This window comes from Crotalus tigris, unplaced genomic scaffold (genome assembly GCF_016545835.1).
Source record: "Crotalus tigris isolate CLP2741 ecotype Arizona unplaced genomic scaffold, ASM1654583v1 scf7180000019068.10715455, whole genome shotgun sequence".
Taxonomy (NCBI): Eukaryota; Metazoa; Chordata; class Lepidosauria; order Squamata; family Viperidae; genus Crotalus; species Crotalus tigris.
In genome coordinates this window covers 9,700,820-9,728,687 of record NW_024097358.1, presented here as the reverse complement: position 1 = coordinate 9,728,687, position 27,868 = coordinate 9,700,820, and the positions used below count along the sequence as shown (strand labels likewise).

The following is a 27,868-nucleotide window of genomic DNA, read 5'->3' as shown; positions in this document are numbered from 1 at the left end:
AGGGCCGTCCTTCAGCGGCCTGTTTAACCCTTCTCTTTTTGTTACCATTCTGCGCAAGGCTGAGGCCACAGCCCATCTGGGGCATGGGACACCAGCGGAGCCTGTCACAGTTGACACGGAGGCTGAGCCGACGTTCGCCGAAAAGGTAACCACTCAACACCGCATACCATGCCCGACCATGTTCCTAAACACAATAAGGAAACAGTGGGCAGCGCCAACCTCCCTACCGCTTCCTAGCAATGCGGAGAGGAAGCTATTTAACGTAGCAAGGGAGCTAGAGGGAACATTGGAGGTGCCGGTGGTGGACGAACCCATAGGTCCCCTGATATCGGACACGGCCATATCAGGAGATTTTGCTGAGGCTCTTAAAGCCGAGGACCGAAAGAGTGAGTCCAACTACAGGAGAACGCACCAGGCAATAGCTTGGGCTACCAGGGCGTCTACCTCCGCGTCCTTTTTCACCAGAGCCACACTTTGTTGGCTCCGTGAGTTACAGGGCCAGGTTCCCATGGAGGATATACGCACTCACCAGGAACTCAGCAAAATGGTAGCAGCCACGGAATATGCGTCGGACGCGACACTTTTAGCGACCAGGTTTTCAGCCAAGGCAATGGCGGCAAACAACACGAGCAAGCGCATCCTCTGGCTAAAGAACTGGCAGGCGGATACCAAATCCAAGTGAAAATTGGCTTCGGCTCCGTACCAAGGGGCAAAGCTGTTTGGTGAGGCACTAACGCCATACCTGACAGAGAACAAGGACAAGCGCAAGGTCCTTAAACACATGCTTAAAAGGCAGGACAAGAGACCCGGCTCCTGGGGAAGGAAACAATCCTTTCGTACGGAAGCCAGGGTCAACTACTTTCAAAATTCCCAACCCTTCCAAGCTAGACAGGATAGGGAAAGACAGGGGGACAGACAGAACACAAGACATAGGCAAACACAGGGAAGACGGCCCTTTCGGGGGAACAACCGCCCCTTCCGCCGTACCAGATGACTCCCATCCAGACCTTCCCATAGGGGGCAGACTAGCAGGGTTTGCTCCCCAGTGGGAAGAGACCACCACGGACATATGGGTCAGGAACACCATACGTCATGGTCTATCTCTAGAATTTCTCTCAAAGCCCCCGAACCGCTTCTGCCTGTGCCCCTGTCCCACAAACCCAACAAAGAGAAGGCTCATGAACGAGGCCATTCAGCACCTTCTAAACATACGGGCCATAGAGCCGGTGCCTATGAACCAGAGAGACCAGGGGTTTTATTCTATCCTCTTCGTGGTCCCAAAATCCTCGGGGGGTTGGAGAGCCGTTCTGGATTTAAAAAGGCTAAATTTCTACATAAAATACCGCAAATTCAAAATGCAGACACTACGCTCCATCCTTGGAAGCGTAAGGAAAGGGGATTTTCTGGCATCGATCGACCTCACGGAGGCATACTTGCACATCCCTATCTCTTTGGCTCACCGCCGTTTTTTACGGTTTGCCTACAGGGGGCACCATTTTCAATACAGGGCACTTCCATTCGGCCTGTCATCAGCGCCCAGGGTGTTCACCAAGATTCTGGCGGTTCTGGCAGCACACCTAAGAAACGTACCAGTTAGAGTCCAGTGCTACCTGGACGATATTCTAATCCAGTCATCGTCCGCCCAGCAGTCTCAGGCGGACCTAAAGTTAGTGATAAAACTGCTGCAGGACCACGGCTTCTCGGTGAACTTTCCAAAGAGCCATCTAACACCAACTACGAGAATACTCCATCTGGGAGCGGTCATAGACACAAAGGAGTGCAAGGTGTACCTATCACAGGAACGCCTCAGCAGCATAAAGAAAGCCGTAAAACAGGTAAGCCGCGGTCAGTCAGTGACGCTGGTCTGCCTCTCCCAGCTGCTAGGGAAGATGATATCGACCATAGCAATAGTTCCTTGGGCAAGGCTGCACTCAAGAGAACTGCAGTGGTTCATGCTCCCGTTTCAGAGACAGCAAATCAGTGCATCCCAGAAGAGGGTAGGCATACCTCTGAGAGTACGACACTCCCTCAGGTGGTGGCTATCTCCAGCTCTCCTCAGGGGGTCCCCCTTCAGGGAACCAGACAGAGTAGTAATCACAACAGATGCGAGCTTATTCGGCTGGGGAGGCCACTTGGGGACCAAGTGGACACAGGGATCTCTGACACAACATAAACTGGCTCGAGCTGCGGGCTATTCACCTAGCGTTAAGGCATTTTCACAGCAGCATAAAAGGCAGACATGTACTGGTCCTGACGGACAACGTGACAGCCAAGGCCCACATAAACCGTCGGGGACACACACTCTCGCTCGCTCTTGGCCGAGGCCCTCCTACTGGGGGCCTGGGCGGAACAAAATCTGGCCTCCATAAAGGCCGACCACATATCAGGGGAGGCAAACATCCAAGCAGATCTGTTGAGCAGATCAACAATAGATCACTCGGAGTGGCAACTACACCCGAGGATCTTCAGGGAGATCTGTCACTGCTTCGGGCTTCCCCAGGTGGACCTTTTTGCCTCTCCTTCCAATGCCCACCTAACTCGCTTCTTCTCCCGATTCCCATCCAGGGGAGCAGAGCAGACGGACGCGTTACGGAGCCCATGGCCAAGGGGGCTCCTGTACGCGTTTCCACCCTTACCTCTCCTTCCGGCGGTAGTACGCAAGATTCTGCGGGAAAGGGCCGAGATAATCCTTGTGGCCCCTTATTGGCCAAGGAGACCTTGGTTCGCAGACTTGAGGAGTCTCTCCCGCACGAATCCATGGCGGATTCCTCCGGAGAGGATCTCCCTCAAGCAGGGGGAGATCTCCCACCCAGAGCCACAATGGCTACAACTAGCCGTCTGGCTCTTGAACGGTCAATTTTAGCCAAGGGGGCTTGCTCACAGGGTGTAATTAGGGTCATACAGGCATCAAGGCGCCCCTCCACGAACCGTATCTACGAGGCCACGTGGAGAAGCTTCCAATCATGGTGCTCTAAACAGGAATTGTTACTCGAAGGGATCACAGTTTCCAAGATCCTAGAATTTTTACTAGATGGCCTAGAGAGGGACCTCTCGCCAAACACGCTGCACAGGCAAATCGCCGCCCTCTCAACTATACTTTCTGCCAGCCCCGGTGAATCCTTGGGCAAGCATCCCTTAATACGATCCTTCCTCAAGGGGGCTGCGAACATCAGACCGCCAACCGTGCACAGGTATCCATCGTGGGAACTACCACGAGTACTACAAGCTCTTACCAGAGCGCCCTTCGAACCACTCAAAACATGTGACATTCGCTACCTGACCCATAAGGTAGCATTCTTAGTAGCTATCACGTCAGCTCGACGGATATCCGAGTTAGCTTCTCTCTCAACGAGGAAGGACCTGTGTCATTTTCACAGGGACAAGGTAGTCCTAAGAATAGACCCTTCATTCATTCCAAAGGTCAACTCCTTTTTTCACAGATCACAGGAAATAGTCCTACCAGACTTCTGTCCAAACCCAGCTCATCCCCTGGAGCAACAATGGCACACCTTGGACGTACGAAGGGCACTAAGACATTACATTTCGCGCACAGCGGAATTCCGACGCTCGGAAGCGCTTTTCATATCCTTCCACCCCGCTACTAGGGGCCGGAAGGTCTCGTCCTCTACCATCGGTAGGTGGATTAGGGCATGCATCACTGGGGCATACCAGGTGGAGTCCTTGCAAGTCCCCAAGCATATCACGGCCCACTCCACAAGGAGTGCTGCCACCTCAGCAGCATGGGCCAGGCAGGCTTCTATTGAAGAGGTATGCAGGGCAGCCACTTGGGCCTCTCCCTCTCCATTCATTCGCCATTACAAAATCAACAAGTACTCCTCTGCAGAGGCCTCCTTCGGTAGGAGGGTTCTCCAGCAGGTTCTAGACCAAAGTTACACACGGGACCAGTCTATTCCCCAACCCAAGGGACAATAGGCTTTGGTATGTCCCACTGCGTGGATTATCCATCTCCAGTGCTGTAGAAGGGGCGTTGACTTACCTGAACGCCTTTTCTCAGCACGGAGATGGATAATCCACACCCACCCTTATAGACTAGGATAATAGGGTATATTTAGTGGAGCCAAAACGTCTTACTGTCAGTCAATGGCTGCGCTCGTGTCAAGACTGGAGAATCATAGTCCAGGATGGGCGTGGCAACTTTGGCTGACTGATCTGATTGGCCAGGAATACAGTCTCAACCCACTGCGTGGATTATCCATCTCCGTGCTGAGAAAAGGCGTTCAGGTAAGTCAACGCCCCATTTCAGGCGTATAAGATGATTCGGCGTATAAGACGACCCCTGACTTTGGCGCCGATTTCCATGCTTTAGAACAGTGGTTCTCAACCTGTGGGTTGAGACCCCATTTGGGGTCGAATGACCATTTCACGGGGTCACCAAACAACGCAGTCCGCCATTTTTTTCCCCTTTTCCTTAGCTGTGCTATCACTTTTATTCTATTGGCTTTTGAAAGCCAATAGAATAGACTCTCTTGAATAGAGTCTAATTCTATTGGCTTTCAAAAGCCAATAGGAATTGTCCAGGCTGTCTCTGCCCTGCTGAGCCAGCCAAAAGTCCCATTCTGCAAATGGTGCTGCACCAGTTGAGTAGTCCTTGACTTACGACCGGTTGAGTAGTCCTCGACTTATGACCGGTTGGGGGTCGCGGCATTAAAAAGGTTGAGAACCACTGCTTTAGAAAGTCGTCTTATACGCCGGAAAATACGGTAGTTTTCTGATGATAAACTGGTGGAATACTTTAGAGTTTGGAAAATATCAACCTTTGGAAAGTAATTCATTATTTTTGGTGGCACGGTGGTTAGAATGCAGTATTGCAGGCTAATTCTGCCCATTGTCTGGAATTCGATCCTGAAGGGCTCAAGGTTGACTCAGCATTCAGAGGTTGGTAAAATGAGGACCCAGATTGTTGAGGACAATATGCTGACTCTGTAAACCACTCAGCCTTAGAGAGTGCTGTAAAGCACTATGAAGCGATATATAAGTCTAAGTGCTATTGCTATTTTATGGTATACGTTAAATCAGGACTTTGCAACCTTTTCACAGATTTAGGGCATGACAATATTTGAGTACTACCAGTGCTTAGCAAGGTGTCAAAAACTTGATGACTAAAAAAAATGGGGGAGGATTTTGGGTGTTACTGATTAGATTCATTTGTTGTTATAGAAATAACCAGTTTATAATATTGTGGAAAAGTAAAAAGTTGAGGTTCGTGTTAATGCTTCCTTTTACTGCAACAGAGGAAGTCGGAAGTCATGCCTTTTCTTTTTCCCTTCGCCCCCTCACTTTTTTCCCTCTCCCTCAGGCTTTTGTCACTTCAACTCATTCCCCTCCCCTGCTACACTTGTCTAGGAGGGTCGCATACCATCTGCCAGGTGCCAAAATACCACTGGTGGTACTCTTCATCTAATGCAGGGCTTTATTTGTGGGTAGCTGACAGAAAATATCAGAAATCATGGCCATATGATTAGAGGGAGGCTGCAATGGTCACAACTTTGCAAATAAAACTGGCTGAACATCATGGAAATTTCAATTCCACAGGAGCAATAGGTCCTGGATTTTTTACACAATTATTTAAGTTAACAGAGTGAACAATTATGATGTGTACTACAATCCTTTGGGCTAACTTGAGGTAAACAACTAAACACAAGGAAAGTTTTAATAGTATATAGATATGCTCTTGTTTGCATGAAAAGCTGCCTCTCCTATTCGCTCATCCCAACATCTCTTATTATTTAAGCCCTGTTATAGTGCCAAGAATGATAAATTTACCTATAGGTTTGTAGATGATATGAAACAAAAAGCTATGTGGCTGCTTCATTTCAAGTGCTTTGCTTCATATGAATGGCTGGTATGCTGGCTCATTCCCTTTAATGCAGAGAGAAGTGACTGACCAGTCTTATTTTTGGCCATATATTGCCACCTTATAATCATCTATTCTTTTTCTGTTTGCAGGCAAAGCTACAACTTTGTTCAGTTGTCACACAAAGGCAATTGTGTGGGGAATGCAGACTCGGGCTGTGCAAGGCATGCTGGATTTTGATTACGTCTGCTCAAGGGATGAGCCTTCAGTGGCTGCCATGGTTTATCCATTCACGTAGGTTCATCACATGCTCCTCTCAGGCTACCTTGCTTCTTTCTGCTCAATTAGATTATGCAAACTGTCATAAAATATACACAAGACTGTGACATGAAAATAAAAATAGAAGAAAAAGGGGGGAATCAAAATATCATTTATGATACAAGAGTAGTAATTATAACTGCACCTCAATTTTTAAATAAAAATTGACTCTTGACCACACAGAAATGTAGTATCTTTTCATCAATAAGAAACCATTCAAAAGCTAAGAGTTGACAAATGTAACTAAACTCCCCTTCAAATCTGGTGTTCACATGTCTAAACATAATTACCCTTTTAGAAACAGTCCAAGCATTATACATACAAAGCTCCTCAAAATAGAGAAGTTCCAGATTTGGGAGCTATAATTTAAGCACACATTAACATCTATAAACTGCATTTTCCTTCCAAGAACTCAGACCACCATAGTAAAAAAAGTCTAACCAGACAGGAACTAACAAGGGGCGCAACAAAACGTATACAAAAATATCTTCAAATGTAGTCTACCTCCAACCTAGGAAGGATAGTATTCAATTTTTTACATATACTCATTGGAGAATCCAGTAAATATAAAAAACAACTTTTTAATGGGACTAACAGATTTATAATTACAACTCGTCTGCCCTCATTAAAACCTTAAAATGTTATAATGAAGGATAATCTAGTTCTTTATTTGGAATTTCTTGTATATTATTCAAATATCATTATGTAATTAAAAAAATGTTGTTAAGAATGCGTGGTTCATTTAGCTTCTGTAACAGCTTTCTTAAGTGCAGTACTTTAATTAGAATTTTCTCCCCCAAAGCTACTATTATTACCATTACAGTTACAATTGTGATTGAACCAACAACTCTTTTTCACTAGATTAATCATAAATTTAATATAAATTTTCATATGCCAACTATTTAAATTCCTATATGTTTATATAGAGTCTCTCAAATTTTCAAAACATTTTTTAAGTACTCTGATCCATTACTGGATCCAAGAGTGAATTAAAGTCACCAGCAGCATCAATTATCAATACTATCTGTAAACGAAAAAGATTTGCAAAACAATTACGTTAAATTTCTGGCACCTCTCTGGTTGCTATAATTCTTGATGTAAGCTATAATTCTTGATGATTATTATTAATTATTAGTATACTATGATGATATACTGTCATCCAGTCAATATTCAGAATAAATACTGAAAAAAATAATTATTGCCTAATTTAGATAACAGTTCTGGGAGATAAACTGTTTTCAATAAGTAGGCTTAAAGCAGGGTTGAGGATAAATTTCCATCTATCTGTTGCTCCACCAAAAGTGAGGCAGTTGATTTAGGTTAATGTACTGCAGTACAGCCCCATGGCTGTACTAATAAATGAGGCACTGTGTATGTCTCTAGCCAAGACATTAATATTGGCATATACTTATTATTTTGGACAGAGGTGACCACAGACAAAAATTTTACTGGGGTCACAAAGAGATACTCATTCCTGTATTCAAGAATATGGTAGACGCCATGAAGAAACACCCAGAAGTGGATGTGCTGATCAACTTTGCCTCTCTCCGTTCAGCATATGATAGCACCATAGAGACTATGAATTATCCTCAGGTACGTGCAAGGATTTCTATGAAAGTAATCCTCATGAGTTATTTAGTTATAAACACCTCTTTATTATCAGAGATGATTTTTGCTAAGATGATGAGGCAGTGTGTTGTGCTGCCCATCCTTAAATTAAACTATGAGTGGACAACCCTCTGGGCCCTAAGTTCTTCATTGGTTGGATAGGATATATGTATGTCTCTATAACATATTTACCTGAAGCCCTTTGCTCTCTTCATGCTGTTCAGGAGACAATAGGGTAATAAAACACTTTGGATTCGCAATTTCAAATACGTTTAGATATAACGTTTAGTCTATCTTACATAATACTGAAAGAATTACTAAAATACTGTGTGTTAAGTACTGGTTGCTTTTTAAAAATGTACTAGAAATAGTATTACAACAAATTGGTTATTTAAGTGCTAAAACTATTAAATAGTGGCAAATAAAAGTTTCAAAGTCTACACTCTAGGAACTCTCTTCTGTATTTTAATAACAAAGCAAAAACATCAAGTTTTAGTACAATTTATGACAGTCTAAAATTAGTAAAAATTTGAAGTTTTTTTCAAGTAGCCATGTGAGTTATTTGCCAGTGTTTCCATGGAGCTGTACGTATGCTTCTATGTTAAAGGAACAGAGAATGTGGTAGTGAAATCCTGTTTAATTTGAGAAAATCAGGACTTCTATTGAAAAAAACAGAAGCATGTTTTTAGCATGAAATATACAGAAGTGGTCTGACTGAGACATCACAGAAAACAATATGAAATCAGGGTATTTGGAGCCTCTCATAGGTTTGTGTGCTAATTATACCCAAATTTTACAGCCTATACTTATTTTACAGCTCTCAGTGACTGTAAGAAGTGTGACATCAATATCAGATAATGGGGAAATATTTGGATATCAACAAATCTGGGGCCATTTTAGTTTGATGAGTTTACTGAATCTATTGGAGACAACTATTTTTTTTATCAATTATACTTTTTTAAAAACTGGTGCTGATTTTGCAACTGGAGCACTAAAATTGTTCAAACTTTTTTTGAAGGAAATATTTATTTGAAGAAAAAAAAGAGTTGTAGAGCCATGTTTTTGTCATATATTGCGTGCCATTGTTTATTAGTGAAGGTTAATCAAGGTATAATAATCATAAGACTATTTAGCCATAGTTAGGCTGCAGATTAGAAAGCCTGAAATCAAACTGTGTTTAGACATAACTTTGAGTTATCATTAAGCTTAACCAAAGAAGATGGGAATGGAGATCTGATATATACATACCATACATACATATCAGAGGTCCTTGGTGTTCTCTGAACTTGCTTATTTTCGTGCAGACGTTTCATTACTCTAACTAGGTAGCATCATCAATGCTGCAAAAAAACAAGCAAGCTCATTTCAACCCTGAGCTACAAATATTATCCACTTCATTGAGATGCAGGAGGGAAGAAAGGAAGGAAGGAAGCTAAAAGAGTTGTTAATTATCAAATCACTTACTCAAAATTCATATATGATAATAATAATAATAATAAGAAGAAGTAGTAGTAGTAGTAGTAGTAATAGTAGTAGTAGTAGTTGGAAGGGACCTTGGAGGTCATCTAGTCCAACCCCTTGTTCAGGCAGAAAACACTATACCATTTCAGACAAATGGCTGTCCAGTTTCTTCTTAAAAACTTCCAGTGTTGGAGAATTCACCGCTTCTGGAGGCTGGTTGTTCCACTCATTAATTGTTCTAACAGTCAAAAAATTTCTCCTTAATTCTAGGTTGCTTCTCTCCTTGGTTAGTTTCCATCCATTACTTCTTGTCCTGCCTTCACATGCTTTGGAGAATAGTCTGACTCCCTCTTTGTGGGAGCCCCTGAGATATTGGAACACTGCTATCATGTCACCCCTCATCCTTCTCTTCATTAGACTAGACATACCCAATTCCAGCAACCGTTCCTCATATGTTTTAGCCTCCAGTCCCCTAATCATCTTTATTGGAATACATCTGGAATACATACATGGTGTTTAAGAAGAACCTATAAACTTATCCTCTTCCATCCCCAGTTTCCACAGTGTGCATGATTTAAAAAATCATTTTGGCTGAATCATGAATTTTCATTCCTTGTCATTGTGTCCCAATCTTAAAATCAAGTGGAGAAAAATATATTACTAGAATCATTTTCTGAATCTCCATTTCTCATGAGCAATAGAAAAAAAAACTCTCAGAAATCAATATTGATGCTACTTTCTTCTTGGGCCTCAGATCCGTACAGTGGCCATCATTGCAGAAGGGATTCCTGAGGCCCTGACTCGCAGGTTGATCAAAATAGCAGATGGGAAAGGAGTCACAATTATTGGACCAGCAACGGTGAGATTAGTTTTATTTTCTTTTGGCTTTTTTACAGACTGAGAACATCTTGCTGCACACTAAATGTATTCCAACTGTGCCAGCAGGTTACAGTTTAGAACTTGTAGAGCTCTAAAGAGGAAAATTGTCAGAAAACCTTGATTAATTTGTATAAATGCATCTTACTGGGGATAGTGAATCACTAATTAATCAGCACTTCGAAGTATTTAACCTTCAGAATCCATGGAAATTTCCAATCTCTTCCTTCTCTTGGCATGGCTGAACTGAAAACTAGACCCTAGGCATTTGGTTTTATGTATTTTTGCCAAGGTTTTAGCACAAAACTTCATATTGTGCTACAGGTCATATTTAATATAAGGTGTTATCATCTCTGTGGCCCAAAGATTCTGCGTGCATTGACAATCCCAGAGTAAAGATCTGCCTCATTATTACTTCATTATTTCTTAGATTCATCAAGGCAGGGAAACATTTTTAAAATATTGTCTAAATTTTGATAAATGTAAAGTGTTCCATTCTATGATGAAATGTCCAAATCTTAGTACTGGGGGAGGGGGTGTTTGATTATGACAACTTTAAAAATTATGGGCAAAGAATGCCTGTTTTTTTTCATTTTGCTTCATGTAAAATGTAATGGACTATAGGTAAAGATGAGAGCCAATTTGGTGTAATGGATAAAGCACTAGGTAGAAATTAGGAGGCGATCAATTCTAGCCCCAGTTTAGGCAGGAAACGAGCTGGGAAAACTAGATAATGGGGGGGGGGGTAAATGAGAGACGGTCTACGTGAGTTGTCCTGAGCTGGACCTGACTTAGAAATTAATTGTTTGAATTAAGAGATCTTGATATTTCAGCTCTTTATTTCTGTTCATAGGTTGGTGGGATTAAACCCGGCTGCTTTAAGATTGGAAACACAGGAGGAATGCTGGATAACATTCTGGCATCCAAGCTGTACCGCCCTGGTAGCGTAGCTTACGTCTCCCGCTCAGGAGGGATGTCCAATGAGCTCAACAACATTATCTCCAGGACCACAGATGGAGTCTTTGAAGGTGTAGCCATTGGTGGAGATAGGTAAGAGAAGTAGTTACAAATGTTTATTTTGCCTATTTTTGTCTTTTAAAATACTTTAAAAAAAATGTTCCCTTCTGCCCAGATATCCTGGTTCTACCTTCATGGATCATGTACTGCGTTACCAGGATACTCCAGGGGTGAAGATGATTGTAGTGTTAGGGGAAGTAAGTATCTTTTAATTTCTAACTTGAGCGTAATTTGGAAATTGGATCTTTTCCTGTAATGAACTCTTTGTGTAAAAATGAACGTGATTTTTTTTTTGGATGATTAGACAAATAAATTATAGATAGTAATATATTGTAACTTTATGAAAAGAGCTTAAATATATTTGTATTTATAACTGCTGTGAAGAATATCAGAAATTACTACTTTGTATTTTTTCTTTTCTTTTTTTTTAAAATTTTTTTCTTATCTTGCACTTTTTGTTTTTTCTTTAATTTCTTATTCTTTTTTCTTTTTATATTATTCTTTTATCTTGTTTTAATAAAAATTATACAATTATACATACACACGTATACATTTATGAAATTGGATCTTTTCATTGACTTCATAGAACATTTTTTGAAAAAGCAAGAGTAGATGAGAACAAAAATACACAGCATTGTTGTCTTCTGCAGCCAGTGTCATAAAGCCAAGGATCGGAAAGCCTCTCTCTCTTATTACTAGCCACGTTGGCTAGGCTTCTTGGGAAGGGTAGTCAGCAGCATCAGGAGGGCAACTTATTTTATATCCTTATATATGCTGTGGAAACATAAATAAGTCATCTAGAATAAGCTTGCCAATATTACCTAATAGCACAACATTGTTGAATGATTCTATAGCTACAGCTGAAACAGAGCTTTGATTTTTTTATGTCTAGCAGCTCTCCATCACAGGATTACCTTAATTTTGATATAAACATATTCTTATTTTACCTGCCACCTGGCTTAATTTAATATCAGCATAAAGTCTTAAAATATCTTGATCTTGATTTATTATTATTACTACTGTTTTACTCAGATTCATATTTCACTCCATGTAAGCAGGAGACCTATGTTAACACTTCTCTTCATCTAATGCTCTTGTTTAATAGAATTAAATTAAACTTAAGGCTGGTTTGGTGAAGTCCATATTGTGCCTTGTTTTAAAGAACAGCATATATGTACTGCATTAATATATTTGGCTTCAATTTTGTTTCAATTTTTTTAGATTGGAGGAAAAGAAGAGTACAAAATCTGTAAGGGTGTTAAAGAAGGCCGGATCACTAAACCTGTTGTGTGCTGGTGCATTGGAACATGTGCTACTATGTTCTCTTCGGAGGTAATATATATAGTAAAGAGGAAATCATTGAATCATTGGCAGAATCAGTCTATCTTAATTAAAGATGAAGGCCATCCAAGTCTTCACTAGTTTTGTTGCTAATGATCACTTGTTATTTTTTAATAAAATGAGACTTGATGTTATTCCACAACCTGTGAAAAATCTAAGAACCATCTCTCTGCCCCTTTGATAATCAACCAGTCTTTGTATCTTCTACACTATCATCGTCCATATTCAATGCGCATTGCTTTAATTCTTTTAAAAGGTATAAAACATGTATGAGTTAATAATTTTGCATACTGTAATTATAGGTCCACCTGATCAATAAGATTTTCATCTGAGACCAGGTGTTTCTGCCAAATGAGATAAGACAAATGTCCACAAGAACTTTTTTTCAAAGGGGAGAGGATTATCCCATATGTGGAATTCCTTCCCCATAGATGCTCATTTTGTGCCACATAGACGCTCATTATGGGTTTTTTTGCTACCAAATAAAGATTATTCCATCATGCATTTAGATGTAATTTTAGTGTTTTTAGTTATTATTCTATATGCTTTAAGTCTTATTCTGATTGTAGGCTACATTGTTTTTACTATTTATAGCTAGATTTACTTTTGTTTTATTATACATTCTTTTTATCATTATTCTGTTTAGTATTTTATGTTTTATATGTCTTTTTTGATAACAGGTACAATTTGGCCATGCTGGAGCATGTGCCAATCAGGCATCTGAAACTGCTGTAGCCAAGAATAAAGCATTAAAAGAAGTGGGTGTCTTTGTACCCCAAAGCTTTGATGAGCTGGGTGATGTAATCCAGTAAGTGACATTATGTCAATAATCAATATCTTTTGGGCTTCCTGAACAGTCTGAGAAATAGTATTATAGGTTTACTCAGGGTCTTCAGAATAGAGTCACTCATCCTTTGTTGGATTACAGGATGGATTGCTCTCAGAATTATAAATGGCATTCTTTACTATTATTGTGTCTGAGCAAACATCAGCAAACAGATACGTGAATCAGGCTACATGTTATAATTACCGTAAGAATTGCTTTGTCTATTGCAAAGTCTGGAATATACTTTATCAATGGGTAAAGCAAGGTAAATAGAAATCTCTCATGTAGTAACAATACATATTGCATGAAGTTATACAACTTTATGCTTGGAATAAGATTTTGGGTGAAACCATTCAAAATAAATCCTGGTTTAAAAAAAACATTGCTTAGTAAAAAGATGAATTACACTAATGGAGTACTAGGTTTTACAATGCATCCCCTATTTTCATTTGAAGCACTAACACACTTTCTGCCTTCGTCAATCAAAATTTGCAAGACTTTGCTAGCAGCATAAAATTGTCAAAGTCCCTTGACTTAATATAACTTTTAGATTGTTTCATAAATCCTTTGCTGTATCCTTCCTATAGCTATTTCCACAACCTGATTTCTTTAATTAAGTTACACTGAAGGATAAGCGGTAGCATGCAACTGATTTTGTTCTAGTGGAACTTATTTGGTGTATAAAGTCAAAGATATTTTATTGAACATTTTATCAAGTGTACATAAAGAAAAGGAAATTGAAACCACATAAAATGGTATTTTCAGCAATTTTAAGATATGTGGACTTCAACTAGCAGAATTTCCTAGCTAGCATGCAAGTTTACACATTTTAAAGTTTCTGAGCTACAAAAAAAAAAACTGGAATGTATTGTTTTTTTACTTGTAAATGTAAGTAAAAAGTACATACACAAGGACTTAAAAGATTTAAAAATACAGAAATTCCTTCTCCTAAAAAAGAAAAAGCCAGATGAAATCTTATACAAGTATGCCATAATATGATATCCATATTTCTTGAATATAGAGCTTAAAAAATGAAAATGGATTGTATATACTATTCTAAAGATAGATTTTAATTGAGTTAGAAATTAAATTCTGCCAAGCAGTTGCAAAGTCTCTTTTTATTTGGAGATTTGTGGAACTAGGGACTATTGGGCTGTAATTGTTGGAAAATATAAATACATAGGAGAATAGTAGATTGAGCCTTAATTGAGTATTGGTTTTATGGAGTTCTAGTGATCACTATCTGTGAGTATAAGGAGATGATCTTCAAAATAGATATAATACAAGCCCAGTATCTAATCACTGGGTCAATCTGTAACAAATTAAAATTGTTTTCTTTCCTTTCAATAGGTCAGTGTATGAGGATCTGGTTTCTAAGGGAGTAATTGAGCCAGCACAGGAAGTTCCTCCTCCAACTGTGCCAATGGATTACTCATGGGCAAGGGTAGGTTTACTCTTAATAGTCTAGAAGAGGTACCCATGAGAGGTGAATGGCTGAATGAGCTTGAAATTCTTAAAACATGCTATGTAGCTCAGCGTTCCCCAACCTTTCTAGGTTGGGGATTGTTTTGACGGCAGGTGTGTGCATGCACACATCTTCAGTCAGCGCCCACCTCTTGCGCAAGTGGAGCTGTGAGTGCTGGCATTGGTGCCCGCTGCTCACATGAGTTGGCTGTGTGCACGCACGCACCAGCCCATCACTCATTTGGCCTGCTTGTAAATAGGCCACAGCCCAGAAGTGGGCCATGGCTTACAGGTTGGAGAGCCTGATGTGGATGATAGCTTGTAAAAGTGTTTATTAATATATTTGATTATAATTGGATGATCAGCTTAGTTCTGTCCACTATTTTCTTGCAAATGAATCATTCAAGTGGAGCATGGAGTGTGTGTGAGCGAGAGAGAAAACATTTAATTAATAATATAATTAAAGCTTATGTTTTCATTGTCAAAGTAAAGTTGACTTCGAATTTTACCATTAAGTACCATAGGTAGGGGCATCAGTAAGCCAACACTGTTCCATGGAAAAGCATTTCTTTTATCTAGAAGATTAATCCAAAGGACTGGTCTAATATATCCTACATGTTCCCTGGAAACAGGGCTGGCCCTATCTCTAGGCAAAAAGAGGTAGCTGTCTCAGTATCATTTGACTTTGGATCCTAGGAACTGTGATGATCAGAGAGGTGGACATCATATGTTTCTTAACCTGAAGTACTAAAATATTTGGGACTAGATTTCACTAGAATAAATTATTTTTATGGAAGAATATTTACCTGTGTAAGCCTGATATGAATCTGAACTGATACGAGTCTGCCAGCTCTCTGAAAATTAAGACAGGGCTGCCATGTTTGGGATTTTTTTCTAATTTTCCCCCCTATTTTTAGGAGCTTGGTTTAATTCGGAAACCAGCTTCTTTCATGACCAGCATCTGTGATGAGCGAGGTCAGGAACTGATCTATGCAGGCATGCCAATTACCGAGGTCTTCAAGGAAGAGATAGGAATTGGTGGTGTCTTGGGTCTTTTGTGGTTCCAGAGAAGGTAAATTGTTTTTCTGGTGGTTTGAGGGAAACTTCACAATATTATCTCACTTTTCTTTTTTGAGAGGTTTGGGTGTTTTCAGGGTGGGGCTGATTCTGATTGTGAAACAAAGATTTTAAATAATTGGAATAAACTTCCCATTGAAATATTCACCTAAACTGTTGAGGATTGACAGCTAAATTCCTGAAGCAGGTCTGAGAGATGCTGTCTAGGCTTTTCTAGACATAAATATGGGACAAATAAATGATACTTATATTAGCAAATTCCTTAAACATTCCTGAAAGTTGCCCTTTTGACCATGGATGTCAGGACAAGGTGACAAAAATGGAAACAACTAAATAAAAACAGGATAGTCATATAAATATGTATGAAACATATAAAGGGTAAAATGGATGGAAGAGAAGTACTGATATAGCTTAGAGATATAGGCAACCTGTTTATCTTCCAGAGGTTACTGCGATATATGATTATGCTTATGACAATATTGATAATGATGGATTTCTGACTGGTGCCCTCTGCTATCCCTTCTCTGTATTGTATACAAGTACAAGAAAAGGTATACGCTAAGGTCTGGTCTCAAATTCTGCAAAGTTTTGGGGATGCTCCATATGTTGGAAGCTCTAATGATGTATTGCACTATGTAAATGTCCACTTAAAGATGCTTTTCAGCAATATCTGCAGAACGCAGGAACATTTTCCTGCATATAGTGGATGAGGAAGGCAAGAATTCTTTGAAATTGGAAAACTTCCAAAAAATTCTGGTTTAGATCATGACAGATAATATGTAAGCCTTTTTACACAACATATTTTAATATTTGAAAATGTTACTCAAAAAGAAGAAAAACAACATACATTTCACATTAACTATATTAATATATTGTAGCGCAATTACATTATAATAAGTATGTTTAGGATAAAACGGATCATTTTTCCTCTTTCCCTGTTTTTCCAATATTGATTTATGAAAATGTTTCATCAAAATGTATGCACTGTATCAACTGGTAGGTATTCTTGGTAGTGTCCTGAGCCTCTTGCTTCGAATATGCTGTAATTTAGGCAAGTTTAGAAAAGACAAAATGTGATTTAACAGAAGCAGAAAAGATTGGGAGTAGTTGTGAGAGCTACTCTGTCAATGGAATCAATGGCTCAAGTAAGATATTCCTGACCCATTTTTAAAAACCTTTCCTTTAGTAAATAGCCTATGCTGTTCCTGAATAGTTTTTAAGATGCACAGTATGCTATTTCTTGAAGAACAGCTTCTAATATGGAAACTACCAATGCTTTCTTAAGTTACCTGCTCCCAGTTGGCTTTCTGTAGATGCTGGTTGGGAAGTCTAGGTCTTGCAGTAACAATCCAACTGGAAGACATTAAATTGGAGAAGGCTGCCTTAAGCTTTGAATTTCTAGTAGATGCTGTTTTTTAAAAAATGATGCCACAGTTCACCAATTGTCTTTGTAATAACTTCTTGACACTAACTAACTAACAATTGTTTGAAAGGGAACATTATAAAATCTTTGTCTCTTCAGGTTGCCTAAATATGCCTGCCAGTTTATAGAGATGTGTCTGATGGTGACAGCTGATCATGGTCCAGCAGTGTCAGGAGCCCATAATACTATTGTCTGTGCAAGAGCTGGAAAGGACCTTGTCTCCAGTCTCACATCAGGCCTACTCACAATTGTAAGCATTGCCCAGAGGTGGATGAAATTAGAGGATTATACCATTTGAAGTACGTAGCCAGGGCTCTTATGTCTTCACTTATAGTTCATAACGTGCCAGTTTTGAAGGATGACTGATGAAGAGGCTCCTTGACTGGAGATCACTTCAGTGCTAGCATTTATCCGATGCTTCTGGAGCTGTGTTGACAAAGCTGATAACAAAGAATTATATATTTTAAGAGAAAGCTATAGAAACATTTTTTTTGAAATATTGGGTTTCTGCTGGTTATTACATATAAAATGAGGACCCTTTCAGCTTGCTTAGGAGAATAAGTGAATTCAGCAGATAGAAATAACTAGTTAGTTAAGAACATAGTCCTACCAGAGATGATAAAATAGAAACTGCAGTTGGAATTTCCAAGTTTATTGGTTGCCCGATAGGTATGGGCGTAGAATATTAAAAGTGATTTATTATAACATTTCCTCTTATAGAGACACATAAAAAAGACAATCATATCAAAAAGCAAATAAGTGCATATATTTGAAGCCCATTTATTAAACTGGTCTTTGTCATTTTTTTGGAAATTGCCAGGCTAAGTTTGGTTTTGCTCGAGAAATTATATTTCTTCACACGGACCCTGTTCTTAACTATTGCTAAGAATGGCAAACTTGTGATTGAATTCCATAAGCAATAGAAATAGCACTTAGATTCCTGTACCGCTTCACAGCCCTCTCTAAGCCGTTTTACAGAGTCAGCATATTGCTCCCAACAATCTGGGTCCTTATTTTACTGATCTCAACCTCGGAAGGATGGAAGGCTGAGTCAATCTTGAGCCAGTGAGATTGAAACTGCTGTACTGCTGGCAGCCAGTAATCAGCAGAAGTAGCTGCACTGCTACATTCTAACCACTACGCCACCTGGGCTGTAAGCTAAAGCTATAAGGCAGGGGTGTCAAACTGCCAGCCCGCAGCCAGATGCGTCATGCCAAAACCGTGCCCACCCCATTGCTGGCAATGGGGAAAAAGTTGCGATAACGTCGCGACACGTCATGTGACATTGCGAGTTTGACACCCCTGCTATAAGGGAAACACTGCATGGGAAATGTTTCTTATGAAGAAACTCACTCTTCTACTCCAAATGTCCGCTGTTATTGAGGAGGTTAGATGCTTTCTAACCTAGATCTCACTGACATACTCATTTCATGCAATATTTGTATCCATAGCATGCAAAGGAGTTTGAAATCAGTGAAACAACCTCTTTGAAACTGTTGGGAGCTGTTTAAAGAAGCTCTGTTATCTAGTACTGTCTACATTTCTCCTGTTCATACTTTTAAGCTTGATCATAGGATCTTCTGTGTCTGATCTCACTCCAAAGAAAAATCTTTTCCATTTGGCTTTTTCTCTTCTTATCACTGTCCTCCAGGGTGATCGTTTTGGTGGCGCTTTGGATGCAGCAGCAAAAATGTTCAGCAAAGCATTTGACAGTGGCATCATTCCCATGGAATTTGTGAACAAGATGAAAAAGGAAGGGAAACTAATCATGGGCATTGGCCACCGAGTTAAATCAGTAAGTTGCTTGTCTGCTCAGAGATGTGGTAGATTTCTACTGGTAGTAACATAAACTAAATCCTGAATTCAGTTCAGAATTTCAAAGAATTTGGCCATGATATGAAAATATTTTTGATTCTGAGTGCTTGCTAGTTTTAAATTTGTCTTTTTTTTTATTTCTTTTAACTTTGTAGATCAACAATCCAGATATGAGAGTTCAGATCCTTAAAGGTTATGTGAAGCAGCATTTCCCTGCAACGCCTCTTCTAGATTATGCACTGGAAGTGGAAAAAATTACTACTTCCAAGGTATCATCTTTTTGTGAGTTTTAACATGAAAGTACTTGGTTTCCCTATTTATCATAATTTTGTCTCTAAAAACTACAAGAGCTATTGTTATAAATATTAGTTACTAAATTTGAGTGGCAGGAGTTTGCTAGACTCCCTGTCCCTTCATATTTAGTTATTATGATTAAGAGAATTTTTTTTAAAATTGCATATGACAGAAGGATAAAAAAACATGTATTTCCTATATTTTTTTAAAAAAATGTCTTTTAATTATCTGGAAGCTATTCTTTTGCTTGTCTTGGGAATCAGAAAACATTGCATTAGCTTATACAGTGTTATTTATAGAAATCTGAACCCAAAGAAAACATCAAATGCTGCCTATATTTTCAAGCCAGAGAACTTGATAACAATATATACTTTAAACAGAAGCAAAATAATCAGAGATAAAGGTACTATGATAGAAAATATTACTGCATAACTTAGTCAACTAATTATGTGAGCTTACACGTAGAGAACTTTACAAATTGTAATTTAATTAATGGAATTAGGAATTACTATCAAAACTCTGCTACCAATGCAGCCATAAGGGATCTTAAAAATAATCAGATAGATGGTTTATTAACTTTTGTTGTTTTTGAGGAGTATAAGTGTACCCATTAAGAGATACTACTTGTTAAATGCTGGTGATACTTTCATCTGGAATAAAAGTTTCTCTTATTGTTAAAATCTCATTTTTTCCTCAACCTGCTCCACTCTAGAAACCTAACCTTATCCTGAATGTTGACGGATTTATTGGTGTAGCCTTTGTTGACGTACTTAGGAACTGTGGTTCTTTTACACGGTGAGCAATCAATTTCTCATTAATCGTTGTTATGGTTTAGAAGCTTGTTTATAATAAATCTCCTTTGCCCAAAAATAATAATGGTCTCAGACATTCTGGTTATAATGGATATAAAGGAGAAATGAAAGAAAAATTTGAGATCATTGATAGAATAGGCATTATGGCCAGTTTCATTCATTCTATTTAATTTTCTTAGGGTTATATTTGTGCTGTAATTGTTCTAAGAAAGGGATAAACAGAGTCTGCATTCATGCATCATAATTAACCTTAGAGAGATGCTAACAATGACTGCATCTAGACCAGTGGTTCTCAACCTTTCTAATGCCGCGACCCCATAATACAGTTCCCCATGTTGTGGTGACCCCCCAACCACTTATACATCACTGGGTGCCAGGGGTGTGGCCAAAGAAAAGGGGGAAAAATGGCGGACAGCCTTGTTTGGCGACCCCCGTGAAATGGTCGTTCGACCCCAAATGGGGTCCCGACCCACAGGTTGAGAACCACTGATCTAGACCATGATTCATAATGTGATTAATGAAAGTCTCACCAATATTCTAGGACAATGATTTGTTCTTATATATCCAAATAATTATTGTTTAATTCAAAAATATAAGATACAAAATTAGCTAAAAGTACAACTGCTCCTTCAAAAGTAATTTTCCTTCTCTATTTTTCTTTTCTAAAAATCTCACCCCAAATAGCAACTGTGGGGAATTAAGGGACTGGAGCAAGGATTATCTTTCCCTCCTCCCTGTGCATTGATTTCCATGTTGTCAGGATCATCATGAGTTTTTGTTGCTGTTTGCAAAAACAAGAACAAGAGAACAAAAACTTAAAATAGGAATAGCACACTGGGACAAAGTTTGCTGGAATATCTTTCAGCAGCAGAAAAATCAGAGGCCATTACAATACTGGTGTGGTGATGATGTTAATGGGATATGATATGTTATGTGATAATGATGGATTAATTCTTACCTATGGTTGTTCCCTCTTTGGTTAAGAATTTGGGTCTATCAGAGTATGCACACTCCCTATATTCATGTTGCTGTTCAAGCTTTTTAAGGATCCCCACTCAATATAGATCTTCCTCTTGCTATTGTAAATTCTAGGAGTTTGAGGCTGACCAAATGTGAGGAATAGTAGGTTGTAGAAAGCAGGCATATAATAAGACTAAGCACTTGAAACTGTTGCACACTGTATAGAAATCTAAGATGAACAGGCACTATACATAGGCAAGCTTACCAATAAGATAATGATAGCAATAAACAAAAACAAACCTTTAGGGTCTTTTCTAATTTGTTTGTGCTGCTCCCTTCTCTTTGTACCCAGCCTTGATACAATAATGCTTACAGCTGTTCTTCAAAACTGAGAAGCAAAGTAACGAAATAGCTAGAAATTCAGGTTTAGCAGGATAAACCTCTTTTGTCCTATGGCACATATAAAATTCAACAACAGGGGGATAGGATGCGTTTTCTGTCATCATATATAGACATCAAAATTACAATTAAACAATACTTAATGGTGGTATGTTGCCAGCAGAACACATTGTCTGTGTCTATGCGTGTGTGTGTGTGTGTGTGTGTGTGTGTGTGTGTGTGTGTGTGTACACAAACATACATATACAAAGTGATCTGCTGGCAACATAACACCATTAAGTATTCTTTAATTGTAATTTTGGTCTCTGTGTGTGTGTGTAATATTTTACTTTCATTGATGTTATTTTGTTTCTATTTATGTGAATCTTCTCATGGAACTGAAGGCCAGCCAGAGCTTTGTCAAAGTGATTAGCTAGACTAGATCAATTGAAGCAGGGATAATGAAAGTTCAGACAACAATTATAGTTTTCTGAAATATATCTTCTTAAAAAAGACATTTTTTAAAAAAACTGTGTATGTTCTCTCCATGGGAGGCAACTCTAAACTTTAAAGAAACTGGCAATCATATATAAAACTGCCTTTTAATAAGACAAGAATACATTCTTTCAAAATCTCTGGAAGTTATTTTTTCCAACTCTGCTACCAAAGTTGCCTTAACATTAGGAAATAAACCTTATTAAGCAAAGATACCATGTAATTACTAAGGTTTAAAGGAAAGTAATATATTCAAGGTTACCTTTTGAATTATTTAATATCAGTGGATCCCAATTGTGGGAATTTGATTTTTAAAAAAGCAGGGAGAATTCTGTTTTATGATAGTAGAGCAGTCTTTGAATATGTTTCACTTAATAACAGTATGTTAAATAAACCAAAATTGGCTGGATTCACAAATCTTAATCCAGAATATGGAATAGATATTTTGTGAACTTGTGCCCATGAGCCAATATCAAAGAAAACATGTCATATTTCTCCTGCCAGTATCTTGTAAAGTCTATTCTGCAGACTCTGGTTTCTCTTCAGATCGTATAAATCTTTCGCCTTTTACAGACTTTATGAAACTTATTTAGCAGTCTTTTAAAAGAATATCTATTTTATCTGTACATACACCTTATTGTATAATATTAAAGTGTAATATTTAAACAAGCATCATTTGTTTTTCTACTGCAGGGAAGAAGCTGATGAGTATATTGACATTGGTGCCCTCAATGGCATTTTTGTGCTTGGCAGAAGCATGGGTTTCATTGGTAAGTCTTTTATGTTATGTGCTAAAGCCAACTGGATGATTTTGGGCTAGTTACTCTCCTTCAGGCATGGGAAGGAGGTAATGGCAAAATCACTTCTGAAAAACTTTGCCAAGAAAACTGCAGGGATGAGTCCAGGCAGTTTCCAAGTATCAAAAACTAACTTGAAGGTGTGCACATGCACATGCACATATAAATGCACATATAAATACATACACACACTTATATATTTAACTTCTTAAACTAGAAGGCAAGAAGCTGGCTTGGCTTGTGATAAATCATACTTGGCTACTATTGTTAAAAACCAGATCAACTGGCTTGCCTATTGAATCAGACTTCTAGTTGGGAAAGGCAGATCATGGGCACTAAAGAACTAAGCAATGTTTTAGGCAACATCTGGACAGAAAAGTGTATGCAATATACATGGAAGAGGATTCCAATGCCTTACTACTTGAGTGAATCTTTCAAAGAAGACATTTTGCTCACTGGTTCATCTAGAAAAGCTGTTTTTGTGTGGGCTATCCCTTTCCCCAAAAAATTTCAGACTATAGGGAGCTTAGCATGTGATGAATATAGTACCAGAACTTACAAAAACACAATTTTTGAGCCCTCTTCCCTAAACTTATTTTTACGGATGGGGGGAGACAATTGAACCATGTCTTAACTTTAATGGAGACTCACTATGTTAATTTTGTTTGTTATTTACTTCAGAACAGCAGAATTATTTTAGGGGTTTTACAAACAGAAGGGTTGCCTGTTTCTTCATTAAAGCCCAGAGAACAACCCGGACTATATCTGTTAAAGACCATAAGCCATTGGTGGGGAACCTATGGTACGGGTGCCAGAGGCGGCACTCAGAGCCCTCTCTGTGGGCACGCACGCCATCGCTCCAGTCCTAGGCCTTCAGCTGGGTTTTATAAACCCTTTTTGCTTTATGCCTCTGCCTCTGTATGCAAAAAAAAAAAGGTTCAATCAGTCAATTTCAACTTCTCGAGGGAGAAAAAAAAGATCTTGCAAAATTGGAACTGATTGATTGAACGTTTTAGTCCCACCCAATCTGCCGTTACCACCGCAGCCATGCCCACCCAATGGGCCAGGCCCACTCAATGGTCCACGCCCACCCAATGGGACACACCCAGCCAATGGGATACACCCACCCGGCACTTGACGATGCAAAAGTGGGTTTTGGGTTGCAGTTTGGGCACTCAGTCTCTAAAAGGTTCACCATCATTGCCATAAGCCTTCTGATTTGTACTTTATCCTCTATCTCAGTGGTTCTCAACCTTTTTAATGCCGCGACCCCCAACCGGTCGTAAGTCGAGGACTACTCAACCGGTCGTAAGTCGAGGACTACTCAACTGCTGCAGCACCGTTTGCAGAATGGGACTTTTGGCGGGCTCAGCAGGGCAGAGACAGCCTGGACAATTCCTATTGGCTTTTGAAAGCCAATAGAATTAGACTCTATTCAAGAGAGTCTATTCTGTTGGCTTTCAAAAGCCAATAGAATAAAAAGGAGTAGCACAGCTAAGGAAAAGGGGGAAAAAATGGCAGACTGCGTTGTTTGGCGACCCCCGTGAAATGGTCGTTCGACCCCAAATGGGGTCCCGACCCATAGGTTGAGAACCACTGTTCTATCTGTATAAGTGCTCTGAGATTTGGCTAGTGGGTATTTAGAATAAATAGAATGAAGTTCAGTTTCTACCATTTATGTCTTTTTAAAGACTATATCCAAAGAGAAATATTAAACAAAAAACATTTTATTTTAGGACATTACCTGGATCAGAAAAGATTGAAACAAGGTCTATATCGTCATCCTTGGGACGATATCTCTTATGTCTTACCGGAGCATATGACTATGTGATAACTGAATGGAACAAATCAAATTGCTTTTATGGAAGACCAATAAATATGACTACACAATATGCCTTGGTTGTGAAACAGACTAAGTTGAAATTCTATATAAGGCAGTCTTTTCTAGGGTTAGATGTGGATTCCATAAATAATGATAAACCAAAATATTCGCTACTTCCTGTTGTATTTAATATATTAAAGAAGTTGCACTGTCTTTGCTTGTTCCTTTATGCATGTTTATTTTGTCTCCATCCCTTCACTTCAGTAATTCTGGCCAAATGTTAATGTTTTTTATTTTAATATGTGACTTCATTAGACTTGAAAAGCTAGAGAGAGTCAATGTACCTGTATGATCAAATCTTAAAAGTCTCCTTGCGAGCTGTGTATAATTTTATGACAAATTTGTCCTCTCTGTATCCTGTATTTTATATTAATCATTAGCCTTTATTTCTGATCTGAGGGACTACACCTGATTTGACAAGCCTTTATAAATCTAGTATAATATTTAAAAATGTAAAACTGATAACATAAGCTCATATTCAAAACTGTGAACTTTGTGTGCATTCCAATTTTTGTATTTATGCAGGTAATATTTTTAGTTGTCACAAACACAAGTCCTACTATTTTTGCACAGGGTGATATCTGAATATATCTGTGCGCATAAGACACTTCATCTCTGGATCTCTAATGTATTCACAACAATATTCAGTGCTTCATTTATGTATTACAACATGACTTAAATAAAAATATACAATAATAAATAATGTTTGCTAGATTTTGTGTTTAACCAAATGTTGGATGAGAGAAAAAGGTATTAAGAGAAGAAAGTATTTGTTATTTTATCACACAGATCAGTGATTTGAAACTACCTTATGGTTCTGGGTGACTTCAGTCTGTAATAATAATAATGATGATAACGATGACGATGTTGGAAAGGATCTTGGAGGTCTTCTAGTCGAGGGGTCCCCAACCTGTGGGATCTGCCCCAGTACCGGTCCATGGTCTGTTGGCCACCAGGCCTCGGGAATGGCTGGCAAGTGCGCACATATATGTGGCCACCAGTGCCGCCATAGGTGCACGCAGCCTGCTTGCACATGCATGCAGGTGCTAGCGCCACCATGACGTGTGTGCCCATTTTGCACATACACATGCGTACATTTCCCTGCTCCTCCCTTTTCCAGCTGCCAACCTCAAAAGGTTGGGGAACTCTGTTCTAATCCAACCCCCTGCTCAGGCAGGAAACCCTATACCATTTCAGACAAATGGCTGTCCAGTTTCTTCTTAAAAATTTCCAGTGTTGGAGCATTCAAAACTTCTGGAGGGAGGTTATGCCACTGATTAATTGTTCTAAGTATCAGGAAATTTCTCCTTAGTTCTAGGTTGCTTCTCTCTTTGATTAGTTTCCATTCATTGCTTCTTGTCCTACCTTCAGGTGCTTTGGAGAATAGCTTGAATTCCTCTTTTTTGTGGCAGCCCCTGAGATATTGGAACACTGCTATCATGTCCCCCCTCGTCCTTCTCTTCATTAGACTAGACATACCCAATTCCAGCAACCGTTCCTTATATGTTTTAGCCTCTTGTCCCCTGATCATCTTTGTTGCTCTTCTCTGTACTTTTTCTAGAGTCTCAACATTTTTTGTATATCATGGTGACCAAAACTGGATGCAGTATTCCAAGTGTGGCCTTACCAAGGCATTGTAAAGTGGTATTAATACTTCAGGTGATCTTGATTCTATCCCTCTGTTAATGCAGCCTAGCACTGTGTTGGCTTTTTTGGCAGCTGCAGCACACTGCTGGCTCATATTAAGCCTAGTAAGCCTAGTACTGCGAGATCCCTCTCACAGTTATTACTATTAAGCAAAGTACCACCCTTACTGAACGTGTGCATTTGATTTTTCTTGCCTAAATGTAGAACCTTACTTTTTTCACCATTGAATTTCATTTTATTAGATAGCGCCTAATGTTCAAGTCTGTCAAGATTCTTCTGTATCTTAAGCCTATCTTCTGGCACGTTGGCTATTCCTGCCAGCTTGGTGTTATCTTCAAATTTGATGAGTTCCCCATTTCTCCCTTCATCCAAATTGATGAAGATGTTGAAGAGCACTGGGCCCAAAACAGCTCTGGAGCACCCCACTGCACACTTCCTACCATATAGATGCAGTTCTATTGAGGACTGCACTCTGAGGGCGGCTGGTCAGCCAGCTATGAATCCATCTGGTGCTGATGCTGTCTAACTCACATTTTTCTATCTTACCAAGTAGTAGGTTGTGGTCTACTTTATCAAATGTCTTACTGAAGTGTAAAGTAAATTATATTCACAGCATTCCTCTAATCCGCTAATTTTGTCATCTGGTCAAAGAATGCAATAAGATTTGTCTGGCATGATCTGTTTTTGACAAACCCCTGTTGGCTTTTGGTTATGACTTTGTTTGCTTCTAGGCATTCACTGATTTATTGCTTGATTATCTTTTTCCAGAATCTTCCCAGGTTAGGCTGATAGGTTTCTTGTTCCTGGATCCATTCCCCCCCCCCTTTTTTTTGAAGATGGGAACTACATCAACTCTTTTCCAGTGCTCCAGATCTTTGAAAGATATACTTGCGTGGTTCTGAGTTCACATCTGCCAGTTGCTTCAGAACCTTGGGGTGTAGTCAATCTGATCCTGGTGATTTGAACTCAGCTAAGATGAACAGGTGCTCACTTACAATTTTCTAGCCTATCTTAACTTGTGTTTCTAATCTGTTTTTTACGGTACAGTTTTTGATAGGTTGGACTGTTTCTTCCCTTTGTGTAAAGATGGATACAAAAAAACAAATTAAGTAGTTCTGCTTTTTCCCTGTTGCTTGTTACCTTCTTGCCATTTTCTCCCACTAATGGACCAATCATTTCCTTAACCTTTTACCGTATATGCCGGCGTATTAGGCGACCCGGCGTATAAGACGACCCCCGTCTTTATAGCCGGGCCGCATTCCTAGAACGTCGTCTTATACGCCGGAAACTACCAGTATTTCCGGCGTATAAGATGACTCGGCGTATAAGACGACCCCTGTCTTTGGCACCGATTTCAGCGCTCGCAGAAGTCATCTTATACGCCGGCATTTACGGTACTTGTTTTTTACATGTTGAAATATGATTTTTTTTGTTACTGTTGACTTTTGTCACAAGCCTTAGTTTATTTTGAGCCTTAGCTTTCCTCACTTCATCTTTGCAGACTTGGGCTATTTGCTAATATTCTGTCTTAGTTATTTGCCCCTCTTTCCACTTATTATACT

At 39.2% G+C, this 27,868-nt stretch overlaps 1 protein-coding gene across 2 annotated transcripts in view; it reads left to right on the top strand.

The window, feature by feature from the left end:
- Positions 1 to 25,359, top strand: part of ACLY (ATP citrate lyase) — an 86,002-nt gene extending 60,643 nt beyond the window's left edge. For both annotated transcript variants that reach the window (XM_039358849.1, XM_039358848.1), the window contains 15 exons: positions 5,968 to 6,109; positions 7,558 to 7,726; positions 9,957 to 10,061; positions 10,932 to 11,128; positions 11,211 to 11,292; positions 12,317 to 12,427; positions 13,117 to 13,244; positions 14,613 to 14,706; positions 15,644 to 15,798; positions 17,326 to 17,476; positions 18,878 to 19,021; positions 19,197 to 19,310; positions 20,048 to 20,130; positions 22,674 to 22,750; positions 24,514 to 25,359. In XM_039358849.1, the coding sequence (XP_039214783.1) occupies positions 5,968 to 6,109; positions 7,558 to 7,726; positions 9,957 to 10,061; positions 10,932 to 11,128; positions 11,211 to 11,292; positions 12,317 to 12,427; positions 13,117 to 13,244; positions 14,613 to 14,706; positions 15,644 to 15,798; positions 17,326 to 17,476; positions 18,878 to 19,021; positions 19,197 to 19,310; positions 20,048 to 20,130; positions 22,674 to 22,750; positions 24,514 to 24,608 (1,847 nt within the window). In that variant the 3' untranslated portion in view covers positions 24,609 to 25,359. The remainder of the gene's footprint in view (positions 1 to 5,967; positions 6,110 to 7,557; positions 7,727 to 9,956; positions 10,062 to 10,931; positions 11,129 to 11,210; positions 11,293 to 12,316; positions 12,428 to 13,116; positions 13,245 to 14,612; positions 14,707 to 15,643; positions 15,799 to 17,325; positions 17,477 to 18,877; positions 19,022 to 19,196; positions 19,311 to 20,047; positions 20,131 to 22,673; positions 22,751 to 24,513) is intronic.
- Positions 25,360 to 27,868: the final 2,509 nt, after the last annotated feature.